Raw genomic sequence first — 19,297 nt, 5'->3', positions numbered from 1 at the left:
TCCTCCTGTTACCGTGCCCCTGATGCATTTGCACCGACTGCACACTGGATAGCTATACCAGTGGTGAGATATGTGTGTGTGTGAATGCGATACTCTGGGAAGTGATGAGAGATTAAGGCGAATAGGTTCAGGAGAAATGTGATCAGACCAGTCTCACCGTGGGCCTGCGATCAAGTCTGGGTTTCACGGCCATGGGAGGCTGTGTGGGATCTGTGGGAGAACCGCACCCAGACGCTACGGCCACTCCTTCATTCAGGCAGTAACGCCTCTCCCGTCTCAGCACTCGTTTTCAATACAGTCCTCCTACATTGGAATGTTGGGACAATCACTTTTTTAGTTTTTATTTGAGCGTTGCTTTGTGTGCGGGTAAATGGAAAACCTGTACAACACTCAACAATTCACAAAGGTGGCTTCACGACCCCCTCCCCCCACTTGCTGTACTGCCATCTCGTGGCCGGCCACCACCTCGCAGCACATCTTCACCCTCCTGCCTTCGGGATTGTGAAAAGCTGCACTCCACTCCCGATTTTGTGGGAAGACTAGCACCCACCACCATAGAAAAGTGGAATTTCCACCAACTAAATTGAGCAGCACCCAGATAGTCAGAAAGAGTTGAGTCTGAGGTTAAATGTGTACACATCGTATATTTAATCAAATTTCTCTCTAGCCGGTTACAATTATACATGTCTGGGCAGCAAGCACAGACTCAAAAGCATCAAAACCTGCAATTTAATTACGATCATCACCACCATTATCATCGTCATCGTCGTCATCTACACCATCATGCAATTATCGCATGGGTCTACACGGCTCAAGAGTATCGCAGACTCCGGACCAGTCCCACAGCATCCCCCAGACACCTCCACACTGCGGCCATCATGGCCACGATTGGCCCTAGAGGCACCCCGGACACTAGGCCAAGGCCTCCACTGGAGGCTTGCCACTGCGTAAACTAGGCCTGGGTTTAAATTGTCTGAGCCAGCCCGATGCTAATAGTTGACGCAGCCAGGCCTAGACTAAAATGTATTAAACCTGAGCTTACTTTAATTTATTAAAGCAGGCCTAGAATGGAATATATTAAACCTTGGCTAGTCTAGAATTGACGAATCCAGACCAATGCTATAACTGACTAAACCAGACCGTGGCTAGAATAGACGAAACCACGCCTAATACTCCACTGCCTAAACCAGACTCCGGCTAGAACTGACTTAAGCAGGCCTAGGCTAGAATTGAATAAACCAGGTCTAAGTGTGCACTGCCTCAAACTAAACCAGGGTGCGGCTAGAATAGACTTAACACGCCTAGATCTGTACCAACTAGATCAGGGGTCTGCAACCTGCGTGCGGCTCTTTAAGTGACTGCTTCGTGACGTTATTTATGAACCACTGTCTCTTGTATTCACCACGTGCATTGCGGGTCTTCAAATAGAGATTTTTGTTGTTACCGAATTCTTGTTATTTTGGTTGCCGACCTCCCTGGACTAAACCAACCCTGGGCCCAAACTGACCAACCCAGACCAGGCCCCTCTCCCATGTGGAGGCCTCCCTCCCTCACTCCTCACCATGGCCATGGTGTCCCTCCAAGCGACGAATCAATGGGCTTGGTGAGAAACCCATTTGGTTAATTTCCCTTTCAGTTTTTTTTCTCTCTCCTCCATGCTCAATTGCACAAACATACTTAAGGTTGAAATTTCCCATTGGCTCCTATTTTTAATCAGTGTCAAATTAGGGAGATGATCACCTAAGTTATTGAAAGCAACTACCCCCTGAGCCAAGTAGTCCCAGGGCTCTAAGGGTGCCGAGTGTCCACTGCTAGATAACAATAAAAATAATTACCATCATAATACTGCACATTTAAAGCTTGAGACGCAAAAGCAGAGGGCCCAGTGAGGCCCAGTGAGGCCAGGGTGAGACCTCAATGCCCGATGAGCCTTCATCTCAGACCAGGAGCACAGTGCGGGGAGACCCGGCTGTCGTAAGCACAGGGAATGGCAATGCCGTCACTGCACTGGGCCTGACCCCAACCCCGAGCATGGAGGCAGGAGTGGGCCTCGTCCAAATGGCTCCAATGGGCCTGATCACAGCTCTAACAGCATTCTGTGGCAGCTCTCATCTCTGCGATGCGTTTTCGGGTCGTACCGTGCTTTGTTCTGCACGGTGCCCGACGTTTCACTCCGGGTACTGGCAGCTTCTTCGTGGAACTGAATTGAATCCTCAGGAGCGGGTTCCTTGCCCTAGCTTGACAAAAATCTTTCACAAGATGCGACCTGAATGAGTCTAACCCTAACCCTAACAATACCAGGCCTGACACGGGTGTTACAGGTACAGCCCGTTTTTGTCAATCCACTGCTGGATATGCGTAGAGGGCAAGACTTGATCTCCGTGTGAGCCGGTCCTACTAGGGAGGTCTGGGAGGAGGAGTGGGGAGGGTGGGGTGTCTGTGAGGAAGGGGACTGCAACTATCACTGGAGGGTTTCAGGTCGAACCCCCAAGTCCCGGTAGATTTCCTTCAGGATGAGCAGAGAAGTGTCCTCAGACTCCCTGTGCGCATGCAAAGAGACAAAGACAAAGATCCCCCATTATTGCCTTTAACAGACTGTAGGGGCAAGTGCTGTTAGCGAGCAGCACCTATGAAGGCCGGCACGGCACATGAGGGGGTGGGTGGCCAGCACCACACCCGACCGCCTTTGTCTCCCCAATGTTGATGTTGAGACACCACACTAGGTATTAACTTGAGGCTGTGTCGACCTAGAGGAGGCCCAGAACCGGATCAGATATATTGTCACTGGTGCTGGTCGTGAGCAGCAATCGAACTCGGGATGCCGGATTCGTAGCGCAGCATGCTAACCGCTACACTATCATTCCCCGGACACACAGTGACACACACATGAGTGACACACACGCAGAGTACAAGTACACAGCCACATGACTGCAGAGCAAATATATGTGTGTGTGTGTGTGCTAGAGTGAGCGAGTACCAGTAGCACAGGTGGGACTGCAGAGCAAACAGGTACTCGTTGAAGCTCTCGATGGGCTTCTCCTGCAGCACGTAGTCCACGCGCCGCCCACCGTTCAGCGCCCCGACGCGCAGGCTCGTCAGCGTCGGGGATGGTGGAGGCTCTCCCTCATCGGGGGACTTAGCTAGGGTACACGCACGCAGGGGAACACGCGCAGGGGGTACACGCAGCGGTAAGCAGGGGTACACAATTTTAATATCAGGGCTCTAGGACACATTCGACCACTATTGAGTCGTGCCAACAAAGTGGCGTGTAACCATAGTATCGACAAGGCTCGGTTATTGCAACTCCCTACTCTACGAGACGTCTGGTAAAAACATCAAGCTGCAGTGTGTACAACATTCTCTGGCACGTGTTGTGACGGACACTACAAGATCCGACCATGTCTGTCCAGTGCTCGCTGAGCTGCATTGGCTTCCGGTTTGTGTGTTTCTCTTGCACTCATTACACACAAACTGTTTGCCACAAATGAACCACAATACCTTGCTGATCTCAAGGAGCATAAACCACTACGCGAACTCCAGTCATCCGGCTGTTGGCAAACCATCGAACAGAGACACATCATGTGTTTTCAGATGTGCTTCTGCGGCCGTCTGGAACGCTCTTCCTTCTAATATTAGGAAGTCACTGGAGCCGTGCACTTTTAGATCTATATTGAAAACTCATTTATTTTTAACGACTTTTTGTGTTTAATTTGTTGTCCTTCCCCCGCATCTCCGATTATCACGGTTGGATATGCACGGTGTGACAGAAAGAAGAGCGTTCCAGATGGCCACAAAAGCGCATCTGAAAGCGCGCGATGCGGTGATGGTGAAAGCCACTGCTGCAAGGATGACTGGAGTTCGCGTGATGGTTTATGCTCCTTGACGAGATCAGCAAGGTATTGTGGTAAGCACTTTGCTACTGCTGCTGTTGCTGTCTTGAGTACCTGGCTGTGTCTCCTCGTCCTGCTGCTGCTGCTGCTGGCGGATCTGCTCGGCGACTTCGCGGAGCTCGGCCTGCAGCTCGGGCGACGGGGAGTTGTGCGCGCGTGCGAACTCGTGCAGCACGTGCCACGCGGAACGCAGCGAGCTCAGCACACCCTGCTTCAACTCTGAACCCATTCGCGTGAGGCTCTCCTTCAGCTCTGTGGTAGACGCGCAAACACACACACACGTACGGGCACACACATACACACACTCGGTACGGGTACATACATACGGGTACACGCACATGGTACACACGTGGTATGCACGTAAACACACACACACGCGTACGGGTACACGCATGTGGTACGCACACACATAAACACGTGGTATGGGTACACGAACGTGGTACACACGTGGTAAACACATGCAAAGACAAAGATGCCCCGCATAGCCTGTTGGGGGTAATTGCTGTTAGTGAAAAGCACCGATGAAGGCCGGCACGGCATACGAAGGGGTGGGTGGCCAACACCACGCACGGCCACCTTGTCTCCCCAGTGTCAATATTTACACACTGCACCAGGTACTCATTTGAGGCAGAGTTGACCTAGGGGAGGCCCAGGACCGGTTTAGATAAATCGTCATTGGTGTTGGCCATGACTGGGTATCGAACCCGGGTAATTGGGTTCATAGCGCAGAGTGCTAACCACGACACTACTGCTAAACTACCACTCTCCCAAAACACCACAGATGGGCTCTGGATTGACACCCACCACCTGCGCAGTGGAAGAATGGCAGGTGCATCTTACAGATGACAAGCCCAATGATCAATGGGTAGATCAGCTCCACGGTAGATCCTCACGTCAAGGACATGGGCCCGCGTCCGCTGTTCCATCACGTTATAGTCAGCCCAGGCGTCTGCGTCATGACCCACTTGCGCATTAAAGTCACCCAACAGAATGACTATCCCGAGGGGCCACTAGCCAGCACTTGGGACAGGAGTTTATAGAAGGCATCTTGTCTGCATCCCTGTCTGCATCCCTGTCTGCATCCCTCCACTGATGTTCATCTTCAGTGGGGGCATAAGCAACCACCATCACTATTCCTCGCCTCTTGTTGATGGGGAGGCGAGCCCACAGTATCCTGGGACTCGCAGCTTCCCACACCTCACGTCACGTTCTCACACCCCCTTCATTCCACTCCCCCGAGTGGGGGACTGTTCACCCTGGAGCCAAAACCAGTCCACTGGACCTGTACTCCACAAAGGTCCAGGTGCTACCAGTCCACCTCCTGACAGAGGAATGGCAGCCTCTCCTCCGCAACAAGAATTTGAATATTGCATGTGGCCAACGGCAGGAGTCTCCTGTTCCTGGAGGAACCCTGACAGGTGGGGTTTAGTCTGGCTCTGCCAAATGGGATTTGGCCAGAATACACCATAAATGCCTGTCCCCTAGGGCCTCCAGCACGAGCTTAGTTTGATGTTTTCACACAAAGACCATGGCACACACACAGGGAGTGAATTAAACCAGCACAGCTGTTTCAACCCTGAGCCTAGAACAATGACAAAGGTCCCCCCCCCCATACAGCCGATTAAAGTCGGTACGGCATACGAGAGGGTCGGAGTTCAGCAGCGTGCTCAGCTGCCTTTGTCTCCCCAAATACTGACGTTTACACACCGCGCCAGGTAATTATTTAAGGCTGAGTCAACGTAAGGGTGGCCCAGAATGGGTTGAGATACTCGTCACTGATCTTGGCTGTCAGCGGGAATCAAATTCGGGTTGCCGGATTCGGAGCGCAGATACACACACACACACAATTATGCCATTCATAAGCTTCACAGCACACGCACATATTAGCGCACACACTCTCCGTTAGCTTCACTGCACAACAACTGCCATTCGCCACTAAGTGGCGGTGACGTCACCACGACGCTTGTGCCAGGCCATGTGCAACTTGAGGCCACGTGAAGTGTCGAACGCCCGCTGGCAGGAGGTCAGGGGGCCAGTCATCGGCAAGTCCACTCAGCTCAACATCCTCCTGTACCACGTCACTCCATCTCTTCTCTAGCCCGTGCCGCGCCCATTTAGCCCCTTCGATCCGGCCGAACAAAAGCTGTTTAGGCATGCGGTGGTTGGGCATGCGGGCTACATGACCCAGCCAATGCAGCCTTGCCTGCCGGAGGTGCTCACCTATGGACTTTGTCCAGATCTTTCAAGGATTTGTGAGCGCCTCACACAATCCAGCCTGGTTAAACGTAGGCAGGCCGGCCTAAATATTTATAACCGGAGATGTTCCATTGGGGGGGTCTATGTTTCGCAAGCGCATAGAAGGGTGGGCATGACCGTGGCCGAGAAAACCTGAAGCTTCGTGTGGAGCGAAAGACCAGGTAAGCTTCCACACAGCATTATGCAGCCGATGAAAAGATAATGCCGCTCAACTGATTCGGAGTGAGACCTCTGCTGTCAAACCAGAGCCAGGTATTAGAGCACACTGCCCAAGTATGTAAAACTCTCCACTCTCGCTACAACTGTCCCAACAACTATACAACAACCGCCATTCACCACGTGGCGGTGACGTCACCACGACGCTTTTGCCAGGCCATGTGCATCTTGAGGCCAACAACTATACACACACGCATACACACCTACACATCTACACACATGCTTGGATTTTGTGTAAATGTTGAGAATTTGAATTCCAACTCAGGCGGCCGCTAATCACTGCAGCGCACGTCACATGCTGGGAAAGTTAGGACAGATCAGGTGATGGTCATCGCGCGCAAGTACACACGCACATGCGCGTGTATACACACACTTGTACACACGCCATACCCTCTTTCATGTCTGTCCCCATCCACTCTATGGTGTCTTTCAGCTCTGCAAGAGAAACACACAGCGTGACCTCGCCCAGCCGGATATCTGTCTTCAGGACTGTCCCTCCGCCCGCACGTCCACCCGTCTGTCCGCACATCCGGCCGTCCGTACGTCTGTCCATCTGTTTCAACGTCTGTCCGTCTGTCTGCACTTCCCTCCGTCCGCACGCTTGTTTGTCTGTCCGCACGTTCCTTCATCTGTCCGCACATCTGTCCGTCTGTCCCCCTGTCCGTCTCTCTGCACGCCCGCCCGTCTCTCTGCACATCCATTCGCTGTCTGCACGTCCATCCGTCTGTGTGTTATGGGGCGGCGGGTCACGATAGCTTGAGTGAAGACGACCCAATTTAAACGAGAGTTGCGTTGCTATTGGGGAACCCTGCAGAACACCGGGCACAGCGATTGGATCGAAAGTGATGATGTCACCCCACATGATGTCATCATCTCTCTACGTGACATGGAATGTGCGTCTACGCGTGTGTGTAGTATTCCTGTGTGTGTAGTCTGTATGCGCATGTGTGTATACGACGTGTGTGTGTCCGTAATGGAGAACAGTGGTGCAGTAATTGGCGCACTGCGCTACGATCCCAGCGACCCCAGTTCGATTCCCGTTCAAGGCCAACATCAGTGATGAGAATCTAAACCAGTCCTGGGCCTTCCCTATGTTGACTCAGCCCTAAATGAGAACCAGGTGCGATGTGTCAACATCAGCACTTGGGAGATTAAGGCGGCTGGGTTTGCGTGATGCTGGCCACCCACCCCATCCATGCCGTGCCATGCCGGCCTTCAAAGGTGCTCGCGAACAGCACTTGCCCCAACAGTCTGCTGAAGGTTACACGGGGGGTCTATGTCTTTGTTGTGTGTGCATACCCAGGTGGAGCCGCTTGCGCCCCTTGTGGTGCGGAATGAGCACCGGCTTCAGGTCCACGTGCGGCAGAATCATAGGCTCCAGCCGGTACGCCACGGGGTCCAGCTACGAGCACAACCACCACCCCACCGACAACCACAACGACGTTCATAGCAACCACACCAACAGGCAACCACCACCACCACCACCGACATCACTATCGTCGTCGAGCCTCTGAGTAGGTGCTTGATCTTGAGGTGAGTGGAGTAGGTGAGTTGGCGGTGAGTAGTAGGGCAGGTGAGTGGCGGTGTAGTTGAGGGGTGAGGTAGGTGATTGGTGGGGTAGGCGAGTGGTGGGGTAGTTGAGGGGTGAGGTAGGTGAGTGGCGGTGTAGGTGAGTGGCGGTGTAGTTGAGTGGCGGTGTAGTTGAGTGGCGGGGTAGGTGAGTGGCGGTGTAGGTGATTGGTGGGGTAGGCTAGTGGTGGGGTAGTTGAGGGGTGAGGTAGGTGAGTGGCGGTGTAGGTGAGTGGCGGTTTAGGCGAGTGGCAGTTTAGGTGAGTGGCGGGGTAGGCGAGTCACCGGATGGTAGATGTTGTAGAAACCGGGGCACGTGGGGAGGCGGAAGGCCTGGTCCAGGCTGTCCAGGCCACGCACGGTGAGGAACATGCCGATTGGTGAGCCCAGAGCAAAGAAGCTCCGCGGAGAGAACTCCAAACGGGGATAACGCACAGACACCTAGAAAGACAAAGATCCCCCGTAAAGCCTCGACAGACTGTTTGGGCAAGTGCTGTTAGCGAGCACCTATGAAGGCCGGCACGGCACAAGAGGGTGTGGGTGGCCAGCACCACGCTCAGCCGCCTTTGTCTCCCCAGTGGCGATGTTTTTTACACACTGCACCCAGGTACTCAATTGAGACTGAGTCGACCTAGGGGAAGCCCAGGACTGGTTCAGATAATCGTCACTGGTGTTGGCCGTGAGCAGATATCGAACTCGGGACGCTGGGTTCGTAGCGCAGCGTGCTAACTGCTACACACACACATACACAGTGACACACACACAGTGTCACACACACGCACGCACACAGATCACCATATGGGTGCGCACAAACACTTCCCCCAACAGCCTGACAAATGGTAGGGGGGGGGGAATCTTTGTCTTTGTTAATGTTTGGCGGTATGTTTGTAAATACACGTGTTTGTTTGTGTGTGGTTGTGTGCTGGAGTGCAATTTAATTCAGCACGTTTAAATGTTTGTTTGTGGTCATGTATGGGGATTGCTTATGGTTTATACATCGTGTGCGTGCATGTGAGTGAGTGTGTGGAGGAGGCTCGTGAAGGACGCTACTGGGCAGTTGGAGGCAGTTGTCCTCCAGCAACAACAGAGGGCAAAGGAGCGACGCTCACAATAACAAGTGGAGTCGCCGGTCGGATCAAACACAGCAAGTTGGCACAGGCGAAGACTAAACACAACTACTACAGTTCTCGTTAGCCACTCAGTGGTGGTGACGTCACCACGGCGCTTGTGCCAGGCTAGTTGCACCAAGGTGCTTCTCTTACACAAAGACAATATACCCCATATAGCCTGAACAGACTGTTGGGGCAAGTGCTGTTATAGCGAGCATTTACTTTAACACACACTTACACATTAGGTGACGTACACATACTGGGGAGGCAGGGGGGACAGTGGGGGGAGGGAGGTGGGGGGATGGGGAGGAGAGGGTGGGGAGGGAGTTGCGATGCAGAAACGAGGAGGGAGGGGGAGGGGGTGGAGGGGAGAGGGGAGGGAAGGAGGGGAAGGAGGGGAGAAGAGGGAGGGGGAGAGGAGGGAAGGGAGGGGGAGGGAGAGCGAGGGGGAAGGGGGGAGAGGGAGGGAGAGGGAGGGGGAAGGGGGGAGAGGGAGGGAGAGGGGGGGAGAGGAAGGGGGAATGGAGGGAGAGGGAGGGGGAAGGGAGGAGAGGGAGGGAGGGGGAACGGGTAGGGGAGGTGAGGGGTAGGAAGGGAGGGAGGGGGTAGAGGAAGGGGGTGGAGGGGGTGGGGAGAAAGGGGGGGCTGACCGACCTGTCCGGTGCCTGATGCAAAGCACTGGTAGTCAACGTGCAGCGATGAGACGGCGCCCGACAGCCCCCGGCAGAGCTGGCCCCGCGCCCCCTCTGCTGAGGCCCCACCCCCCACAGGCGCCGGCGACGCCGACCGTGCCGCTCGCCGGCGCTCGCGCTCTGACTGGCGCCGCTTCTATGGGGGTCACGCACGAGGGTCACTGTTCTGTATCTCACCGTGTCTCACCGTGCCGTCTCCGTCTTACCGTGTGGTATATAGTCCGGCAAAACAACCCCTACCTCCTTGTGGTGCCGGACGGGCAACGCTGTCGTGGGCAGTGCTGTGGGGGGAGGGTCAATTCCGATTGGCCTTTCCCCTCATGGCGTTTGTGACCACAGCAGCAGCCAAATGGGGGCTCTGGACGGGTGCAAGGGGCTGGTAACACCTCCACCTTCAATTAATTACTGCTAAACCACGGAATTGGCAGAGCCAGGAGACTGAATCCTTACCCTCGGAGCTCCTTCAGAAACAACAAAAAATCAATACGTGTGGCCATGTGGAATGTTCGAACGCTCACTGTGGAGGAGAGGCTGCCACTCCTCTGTCAGGAGCTGGACCGGTACCGCCTGGATCTCTGTGGTATTCAGGAGGTCCGGTGGACCGGCTCTGGCTCCTGCCACCATGAAGGGTGGACAGTCCTCTTCTCGGGGCAGGAGACTGCCAAATAACAGGGAGTGGCTCTTCTTCTGAACAAAATAATGAAGGGGGCGTGGGAGCATGGCGGTGAGGTGTGGGAAGCAGGAAGCACCAGGCTACTTTGGGCTTGCCTTCCTATCAACCAGAGCCGAGGAGTGGTGGTCGTGGTTACTTATGACCCCACTGAAGATGAACATCCATGGAGGGATGCAGGCAAGGCCGAAGAGTCAGATGCCTTCTCTGACCTCCGTCACAGGTGCTAGCTAAAGTGGTCCCTTGGGATAGAGTCATCTTGTTGGGCGACTTCAATGCCCGAGTTGGTCATGATGCTGGCACCTAGTCTGGAGTGATTAATTGGAAGGTATGGGCCAGATCAGCTCAATAACAACAGTAGGAGACTGCTAGATTTTTGTGCAACCCATGGGCTTGTAATTACCAACACGCTGTTCCGGCATCGGCGCATCCACACAACATCATGGATACATGCCGGGTCCAAGCAAAAACATCTGCTGGACTACATAGTGACGGAACAGCGGATGCGGGCCCATGTCCTGGACACCAGGAACTACCATGGAGCTAATCTGCCCTCTGACCATCGACTTGTCATCTGTAAGATGCGCCTGCCATTCTTCCACTCCAGTGGTGGGTGTACACCCAGGACGCCATTCATACCCTTAGTGGCATGGTCTTAGCTAGCTGATGAAAGTTGCAGGCGAGAATTTAATCATCGCTTGCGGCTGGGGTTGGCATCGTCCCCCACTCCTCCTGATGTCGAGGGGAAATGGGCGAGGTTTAGGACTGTGGCTCCTGCCGCTGCAATGGCTGCTTTGGGTACACGGGTCTAGACCTCCCCAGAGACCCTGGCTGACAGAGGAAGTGTTCAAGCTGGCTCAGAAAAATCGACAAGCCCACTCTCATCGGCTACAGCATCCCACGTCGGAGAATAAGGAGGCTTACCGCAGCCTTCGTTTGGAGGTTCAGGGAGCCGTGAAGCGCTGCAAGGATGGGTGGTGGTCGCGGGTTGCTGAAGAGATGGAGTCTGCCTCAATGGCCCGCGATCACAAATCACTCTTTAATTCCATCAAATAAGTAACCTGCAGTGCCACACCTATTACCATCATTAGGGGAAAGAACGTTGATCCAATGTCCGACCCCCAGGAACAGGTTGGCAGATTTGCTGAGCATTTCTGTGAGGTCCTGGAGGAGGGGACATCACTCAGCCTGGATAACAACGTGGCACAAAGTGGGGATGACCCTGCTGAGGCTGCGGTGCCTCAAATATTGGTCACCCCCTGTGAGTGGCTGGCTGAGGTGCCATCTGTAGAGGAAGTACTGAAGGCGATCCAGAATCTGAGACCAGGAAAGGCACCGGGCAGAGATGATCTCTCAAGCAAAATGCTGAGGGAGGGTGGCGTTTGTGCACAGACTGCCCTACATGACAGTCTGGACCACTGGACGGGTTCCGCAGGACTGGAAGGATGCCATGGTGGTCCCCCTCTTTAAGAAGGGGGACCCCGCATAGACTGTAACAACTACAGGGGCATCTCACTCCTCAGTGTGCCGGGAAAGGTCCTGGCAAGGATTATTCAACATTGCCATGCTAGGCACGCTGAGGAGAGGCTTGTGGAGCCCCAATGCGGTTTCAGGAAAGGGCAGTCCTGCACAGATGCCATATTTTGTCCGTCTGCTACAGCAGAGGTGTAGGGAATTCCAACAAGACCTACATCTCTCTGCTTTATTGACCTGGTCAAGGCCGATGATACCATCAGTAGCTCTGGGCTCTGGGTTGTTCTTCGTGCTTTCGGAGTCCCTGACCGTCTGCTCACGATCATTCATAATGGTGAGCGGCCCGAGTAAAACTACGTGGTCGGGAGTCGGAGCCATTCACTGTTCACCTAGGGATGCGACAGGGATGTCTACTGGCTCCCACATTATTTAACATTTATTTCGACCACGTAGTTCGTGAAGCCTTCAATAGCTGTACCGGAGGAATTTCCATCTGGTACAGATACAATGGGAGGCAGATTGATGCCCGGGTGCGGTCAAGGGATGGCTCCCTATTGCTCAACCATGTTATGTATGCCGATGATCTGGTAATTGCTGCTCACTCAGGAGAAGTTGGAGGCGCTGCTGCTGAACCTGGAGCTTGCCACAAAGAGGTGGGGCCTTACCATCAGCCCCACCAAAACTAAGTACATGCCTAGGTATTTTGTACCATCAGACACTCCACCCCCACAACTCCCAATTGGTAATGGGGCAGTTGTGGAGAGAGTGGAGAGTTTCCCATACCTGGGCAGTGTGCTCATCACCGGCTCCGGTTTAACAGCAGAGGTCTCACTCCAAATCAGTCAAGCGGCATTATCTTTTCATCGGTTGCGTAACACTGTGTAGAAGCAACCTGGTCTGTCGCTCCGCACGAAGCTTCAGGTCTTCTCGGCCACAGTCATTCCCTCCCTTCTCTACGCTTGCGAAACGTGGACCCCCCTAATGGAACATCTTCGCCGGTTATAAACATTTAGGCTGGCCTGCCTACAATCCATCCTGGGTTTAACCAGGCTGGATTGTGTGAGGAGCTCACAAATCCTTGAAAGATCTGGACAAAGATCTGGACAAAGTCCCATCGGTGAGCTCGTCCGGCAGGCAAGGCTGCGTTGGCTGGGCCATGTAGCCCGCATACCCAGCCACCGCATGTCTAAACAGCTTTTGTTCGGCCGGATCGAGGGGGCTAATCGGGCGTGGCACGGGGTAGACAAGAGATGGAGTAATGTGGTACAGCAGGATGTGGAGCTGAGTGGACTTGCCGATGACTGGTACCAGCGGTGTCAAGATCGGCCTCTGTGGAGGAGGCTCGTGAAGGACGCTACTGGGCAGATAGAGGCAGTCGCCCTCCAACAACAACGGAGGGCGGGGAGTGACGCTCACAACAACGAGCGGAGCGCCGGGTGGCAAAAGCACAGCAAGTTGGTACAGTAGGGGGCACAAGTGGTGTATCAGCCAGTCGTCTCAGTCAGTCGACCTGTGGCATCTGGGTCTGCCCCGTGACCTCCTGCCAGCGGGCGTTCGACACTTCACGTGGCCTCAAGGTGCACATAGCCTGGCACAAGCGTCGTGGTGACGTCACCGCCACTTAGTGGCGAATGGCGGTTGTTGTTGTTGTGTTGTATCTTACTATGTTGAGTCTCGCTATGTTGCATCTCACTGTGCTGCGTCTCACCTGTGCACTCACTCTCTCCTTCACAAATCCGCACAGTTTCTTCCGAGGTCCCAGAGGAATTCCCATCTCCTTCAGATCATTCTCACTACACAGCAACTGTCAAGACACACACAAATGATACACACACACACACACGATACACACACGTACACACCTTATACACGATACACACATGATACACATAATACAGATTTCAGACTTCAGATCTTTAAGGGATATGTTAGCTCCTCACACAATTCAGCCTGGTTAAACCCAGAAAAGGCTCAGATGTTCCTTTTAAGGGCTCCACGTTTCGCAAGCATAGGGGAGGGAGGACATGACTGTGGCTGAGAAGACCCAAAGCTTCGTGTGGAGCGACAGACCAGGTAGCTTCACACGTTACGTAGTCGATGAATAGATAATGCTGCCCGACTAATTCGGAGTGACACCTTTGTTGCTAAACTGGAGCTGGTGATAAGCACATGGCCCAGTGTTTGGTGACAGAATACTCAGGCAGGTGCTTTTTTTGTATGGGGCTAATGGTAAGGCCCCATCTCTTAGTAGCACACTGCAGGTTCAGCAGTAGCATCTCCAGCTCCTCCTTTGAGTGAGCAGTAGCCCAGACCTACTGATGGTATCATAGGCCGTGACCAGGTCAATATTGCACAGATGTAAGTCCTGTTGAAATTCCCTAGACCTATGCTGTGGCAGACGGACAGAAAACATGGCATCTGTATAGGACCGCCCTGGCTTGAAACTATATTGGGGCTCCGCATACCTCTCCTTAGCGTGCCTTGCAAGGCGATGTTGAATAATCTTTGCCAGGACCTTTCCCAGCACACTGAGGAGGGAGATGGCGCTGTAGTTGTTACAGTCTTTGCAGGCTCTATTGAAATTCCTTACACCTCTGCTGTAGTACACAGATCGAGAGTATTGTGTCTGTGCCGGACTTCCCCAAGACTTCACAGAAATTCTCAGCAAACCTCTGAACCTGTTCCTGGGGGCCTGAGATTAGATCACCCTTCTTTGCCTTAAGAATGGTATTAGGTATTTAGAGTATGTGGCTGGGATAAATTACCACGTGATATGCCACTTCATTGAGATCATTTTTGGCCAAGTCGCTTCGGAAAGAGAGCTAAATAGGTCACTGGGCCTTACCTGGTAAAATAAAACATAGCTAATAGTGAGGTAAGGTGCTGAAAGTTACTTTTATTATAGTAGTAAAGAGTGCTTGCATACAAAGGCAGTTTCCATCTCCTCAACAACCCACAACCACCACTCATCCTTGTAACACTGGATGGCTTTCTCAGGTAGCTGGGTTCGTGGAGCAGCACGCTAACCCGCTGCACTACGTAACAGCCGCCATTCACACTCTGAGGCCAGGTGCACTCTGAGGCCACGTGAATTGTCGAAGGCTCACTGGCAGGAGGTCACGGGACAGACCCAAATGCATTGGGTTGTCTGAAATGACTGGCAGATGCACCAGCTGTGCCCTCCAACGTGCCACCTTGCTACATATAAATTGCCCGGCACTCCACTCGTTGTAAGTGTCATTCCTCTGCCCTCCGCTGTTGTTGGGGGGTGACTGCCTCAAACTGCCCATGACACGATATACACCTACATCTATAGACAAAAATCCCCTGTATAGCCTTAACATACTGTTGGGGCAAGTGCTGTTAGCGAGCACCGATGAAGGCCAGCCTGGCACAAGGGGGTGGGTAGCCAGCATCACACCCGGCCACCTTTATCTCCCTGGTGGCGATGTTTACACATTGCACCAGGCACTCATTTAAGGCTGAATCGACCGAGGGGAGACCCAGGATCGGTTTAGATAATCGTCACTGATGTTGGCCATGGGTGGAAATCGAACTCGGGTCACTGGGTCCGTAGGGCAGCACGCTAACCGCGACACCAACACTCCTCACAACATCTACAGACACGCACACATGCTCAAACAGCGACACACGGACCAGTGCACACAGACACATACCATGGCTCTTGCGCACCCACGCATGATTACACTCTCTCACACGGTCTCGCACGCACACACTCACAAGGGACAAAGATCCTCTCTCTCTTTACAAATTGTCTGGTGATGCTACTGCTGCTGCGTTGGCAGTGGTGTGCCCAAGGACAAACAACAAAAACGAAACGAGATTTGAAAACAAAAACTAAACACGTTCACCAATGACACTGTGGCCTTAAAAGTAAAAAATATATAAATAGGCGACGTTTCGTGCAATGGTTCTTATTCATAGCACTTAAATCCAATCTTTGAAAAGAGATTACTAGTCGAAGAAGGGCTGTTAGCGATGACCTATTAAGGCACATTTTGTTGATCTTGGCAGAGGTCCAGGACATCTCCATATATTCGTTACCTACGTTGGTCGTGAATGGGAATTCAACTCAGGTCACCAAACTTTGTAGCTCAGCGCGCCAGCCATTGTGCCATCGCTCCCCACACAACAGACTGTTAGCTCGAGTGCTGGGGTCGCCTGGATTGTAGTGCAGCGCGCTAAAAGCAACACTATCACTCCCAAAGGCAAAGACAAAGATCCCCCCGTATAGCCTTAAGCGACTGTTGGGGCAAGTGTTGTTAGTGAGTATCATCTATACAGGTGGGCACAGCACACAAGGGGGTGGTGGGGGTGGCCAACACCACATCCAGCCACCTCTGTCTCCCTGAGTGGCGATGTTTGCTATACACCGCACCAGGTATGGCAATACCTAGACGACGAATGTCAAAACAACGTAAATCAAAGGGATTTACAAGTTAGGTCGGTGGAGACGAAGGCTGAGAGGCTACGGATAAGAGACAGGATACGGATGATGGTGCTGTCAGCGACGCCAATGCGGGGTGTTAATAATAAGGCGACGACAAATTTCCGAAATGACGTAAAAGGGGGGAGACGTAAATCGGCGTATTACCACTCATTTAAGGCTGAGTCGACCTACAACTCCCCCATGCACGATCGCATCGCTAACCCTGCCGCCGTCCTCCCCGTGTCCTCACCAGCGACTCCATATCCACCCTCTCCCTATCCAGCACGGCACGGAAGTCGTCCAGTCCCAGGGAGGATAGAGCCCCCTCTAATCCGGGGGGGGCTCCTCCTTCCTCCTCCTCACTGTCGTCGTCACCGCCACCTTCGCCGCCGCCGCCAGCACCACCGCCGCCCTCGCCTGTTTCATCCCTGCCAGGCCCCTCGGCCTGGGGGATTGAAAACATGGAAGAGAAACCAGGCAGTCCACACTCTCCAATGTTCTCCCGCGCTCTCTCTCACACTCTCTCCCACGCTCTCTCCAATGCTCTCTCTCACGCTATCTCCCCCGCGCTCTCCCACACTCTTCCAAACTCCCCCAAGCTCTACCACGTTCTCTCCCACGTTCTCCTGCATTCTCTCTCATGCTCTACCAGGCTGTATATTTTTAAGTGATTTGTTTACCTGTCCTATACTTTGCCCTCCTGTCATGTTTTTGTATTGTTTGTTGCTATTAACACTTTGGCTTTCGTGACGAATATTATCCCACAGAGGTTTTTTGGGATAGGTGTAAATATAAATGTGTCGTTAAACCCACCACCACCCGACACAGCTAATTAGTAAAGTTTGTCACGTAAATAAAACGTGCCAATTAGTTACTAGTTCAGCACAAACTGGTTGTGTGTTGGCGAGTAAACCCACTACATTTACAATTCGAGTCGCGTGACGTTTCGCCGGGAATTACAACAACCAGCCTCATCAGGCGACAGCCAAAATTGTGGCGAAAACCTCCTGTTTCGGTCTTGTCACATTCTTTCCCGTCCCTGATGGACATCTGTGATAAAGAGCTGTATAGCTCATCGGATTCCTCTAGTCCAAAACAATATTATGATTCTGTTATGATATAATTTGTACGACGCCGGCGCTGCCGACCCCTGACCTTGGCCGCTTCTCCGTTCGCGATGTCCGCCTCCTTCTGGTTGCAGAGGAGGTCGAAGAGGATGAGCGAGCCTGGGGGCAGAGGTTATGCAAACAAGGGTCAAATAGGATCATGTGGTATCAGCGGGTCCCGGGCAGCACCCAGACCCCCACACCCATTCTGTAATGATATAAACAGCCGCCCCAACCAGGGAGTCACATGGGAAGGTTACGATGTTAGCGCTCCACCACTGGGATAGTCGCGTGATCGGCGCCACCCCCCTTTGAGGTCACGTGATCAGGTCACGTGATCAGTGCCGCTCCCCCCACGAGTTACGTGGTCAGTGTGCCGCACCCCTCTGGGGTCACGTGATCATAGCTCACGTGATCAGTGCCGCTCTCCCCCCCGAGTCACGTGGTCAGTGCCGCCCCGCTCTAAGGTCACGTGATCAGTGCCGCTCTGCCCACAAGTCACGTGCTCAGTGTCGCTTCTCCCGTGAGTCACGTGGTTAGTGTGCCACACCCCCTCTGAGGTCACGTGCTCAGTGTCGCTCCTCCCATGAGTCACGTGGTCAGTGTGCTGCACTCCCCCCCTTACACCCACTCACCGAGGCTGTGCCCGGCCAGGGAGATGCGCCCGCGGAAGGTCGGGTTGCGCTGCAGGAAGAGGCGGTGCAGGCGGTTGAGCTCCCCGCCCACAGTGGACACCATGGTCTGGCAGTAGGTGGGGCTGCTGTAGAAGAGGATGTCCAGCAACGTCTCGTTGGTGAAGTGGCGCAAACGCCCGATACTGGGCAGCGTGATCTTCTTCAGCCGCCTGGGGGTGCAAGCACACGCGAGTACACACGTGGGGACATACACACACACGTGCGGGGACATACACACACACACCTGGGTCGCCAGGTTCGTAGCGCAGCACGCTAACCGCTACACTACCGCTTCCCACACACAGGTACACACAGGTACACACACGGGTACACACACAGGTACTAACACACGCGTGGGTACCCACACACGTGGGTACACACACACGCGGGTACACACACGGGTGCACACGTGGTTACACACATACTGTACATGCGTATACACACACGCAAGTATACACAAAGGTACACACACATGCGGGTACAAAGACAGAGGTTGTGTTCATGTTTGTTGGTACACAAACACAAGGAGATAAAGGGAGACGGGGAGAAACATGGACATACAGGAAGAAACGAGCAGACACGTGGAGGAAGGAGACATACGGAGAAATACAGGGATATGCAGAAAGACACGGGGAGACACAGGGAGACACACAGAGACACCACAAAAACGTGGGGAAACAGAGAAACATGGGGAGACACGCGGCGACACACGGGGAGACACATGAAGACACACAGAGACACTCGGAGAGGTGGGGAGACGAGGAGCCGCACCGGTCGAGGCCCGTGGCGTCGCCGTGCAGCGCGCGGTGCCAGTGCACTGGCAGGAACTCGACACGCCGCACGCGTTGCTCATCCATGCCGCGGCGGAAGTGACTCTGCAGCAGCGCCAGAGACACACTGCGGAAATCATCCACTGTGGTCGACAAGGAGACACACAGGGAGGAACGGGTAAAGGGGAGAAACGGGGACACACGGGAACAAACGGGGGACACGGGGACCACGAATACGCACGCGCACAAACTGTCAAGATTGGCTTCTGCGGAGGATACTCGTTAAGGACGCTACTGGGCAGTGCCTGGCTGAGAGCATTCTGAGGCTCTCTGGGCAGTTGGAGGTAATCGCCCTCCAGCAAGAATGCAGGACGAAGGAGCAACGTTCACAACAATGAGCTGAGTGCCCGGTGGCTGAAACG

General features: G+C 53.7%; 1 protein-coding gene across 4 annotated transcripts in view; it reads right to left on the bottom strand.

Annotated features, from left to right (window-relative positions):
• Nucleotides 1–629: 629 nt before the first annotated feature.
• The window catches only part of SEC23IP (SEC23 interacting protein), a 191,646-nt gene continuing 172,978 nt past the window's right edge, over nt 630–19,297 (bottom strand). For 3 of the 4 annotated variants that reach the window (XM_078869260.1, XM_078869257.1, XM_078869259.1), the window contains 12 exons: nt 18,877–19,018; nt 18,067–18,275; nt 17,481–17,551; nt 16,576–16,770; nt 13,584–13,679; nt 9,695–9,868; nt 8,217–8,372; nt 7,662–7,764; nt 6,753–6,797; nt 3,945–4,142; nt 2,978–3,140; nt 630–2,540 (listed from right to left, as the gene is read on the bottom strand). In XM_078869260.1, coding sequence (XP_078725386.1) covers nt 2,462–2,540; nt 2,978–3,140; nt 3,945–4,142; nt 6,753–6,797; nt 7,662–7,764; nt 8,217–8,372; nt 9,695–9,868; nt 13,584–13,679; nt 16,576–16,770; nt 17,481–17,551; nt 18,067–18,275; nt 18,877–19,018 — 1,631 coding nt within the window. In that variant the 3' untranslated portion in view covers nt 630–2,461. The remainder of the gene's footprint in view (nt 2,541–2,977; nt 3,141–3,944; nt 4,143–6,752; nt 6,798–7,661; nt 7,765–8,216; nt 8,373–9,694; nt 9,869–13,583; nt 13,680–16,575; nt 16,771–17,480; nt 17,552–18,066; nt 18,276–18,876; nt 19,019–19,297) is intronic. The other variant, XM_078869258.1, reaches the window with a different exon arrangement.

Source organism: Lampetra fluviatilis, chromosome 27 (assembly GCF_964198595.1).
Source record: "Lampetra fluviatilis chromosome 27, kcLamFluv1.1, whole genome shotgun sequence".
Taxonomy (NCBI): domain Eukaryota; kingdom Metazoa; phylum Chordata; class Hyperoartia; order Petromyzontiformes; family Petromyzontidae; genus Lampetra; species Lampetra fluviatilis.
This window is presented reverse-complemented; position numbering and strand designations above follow the sequence as displayed.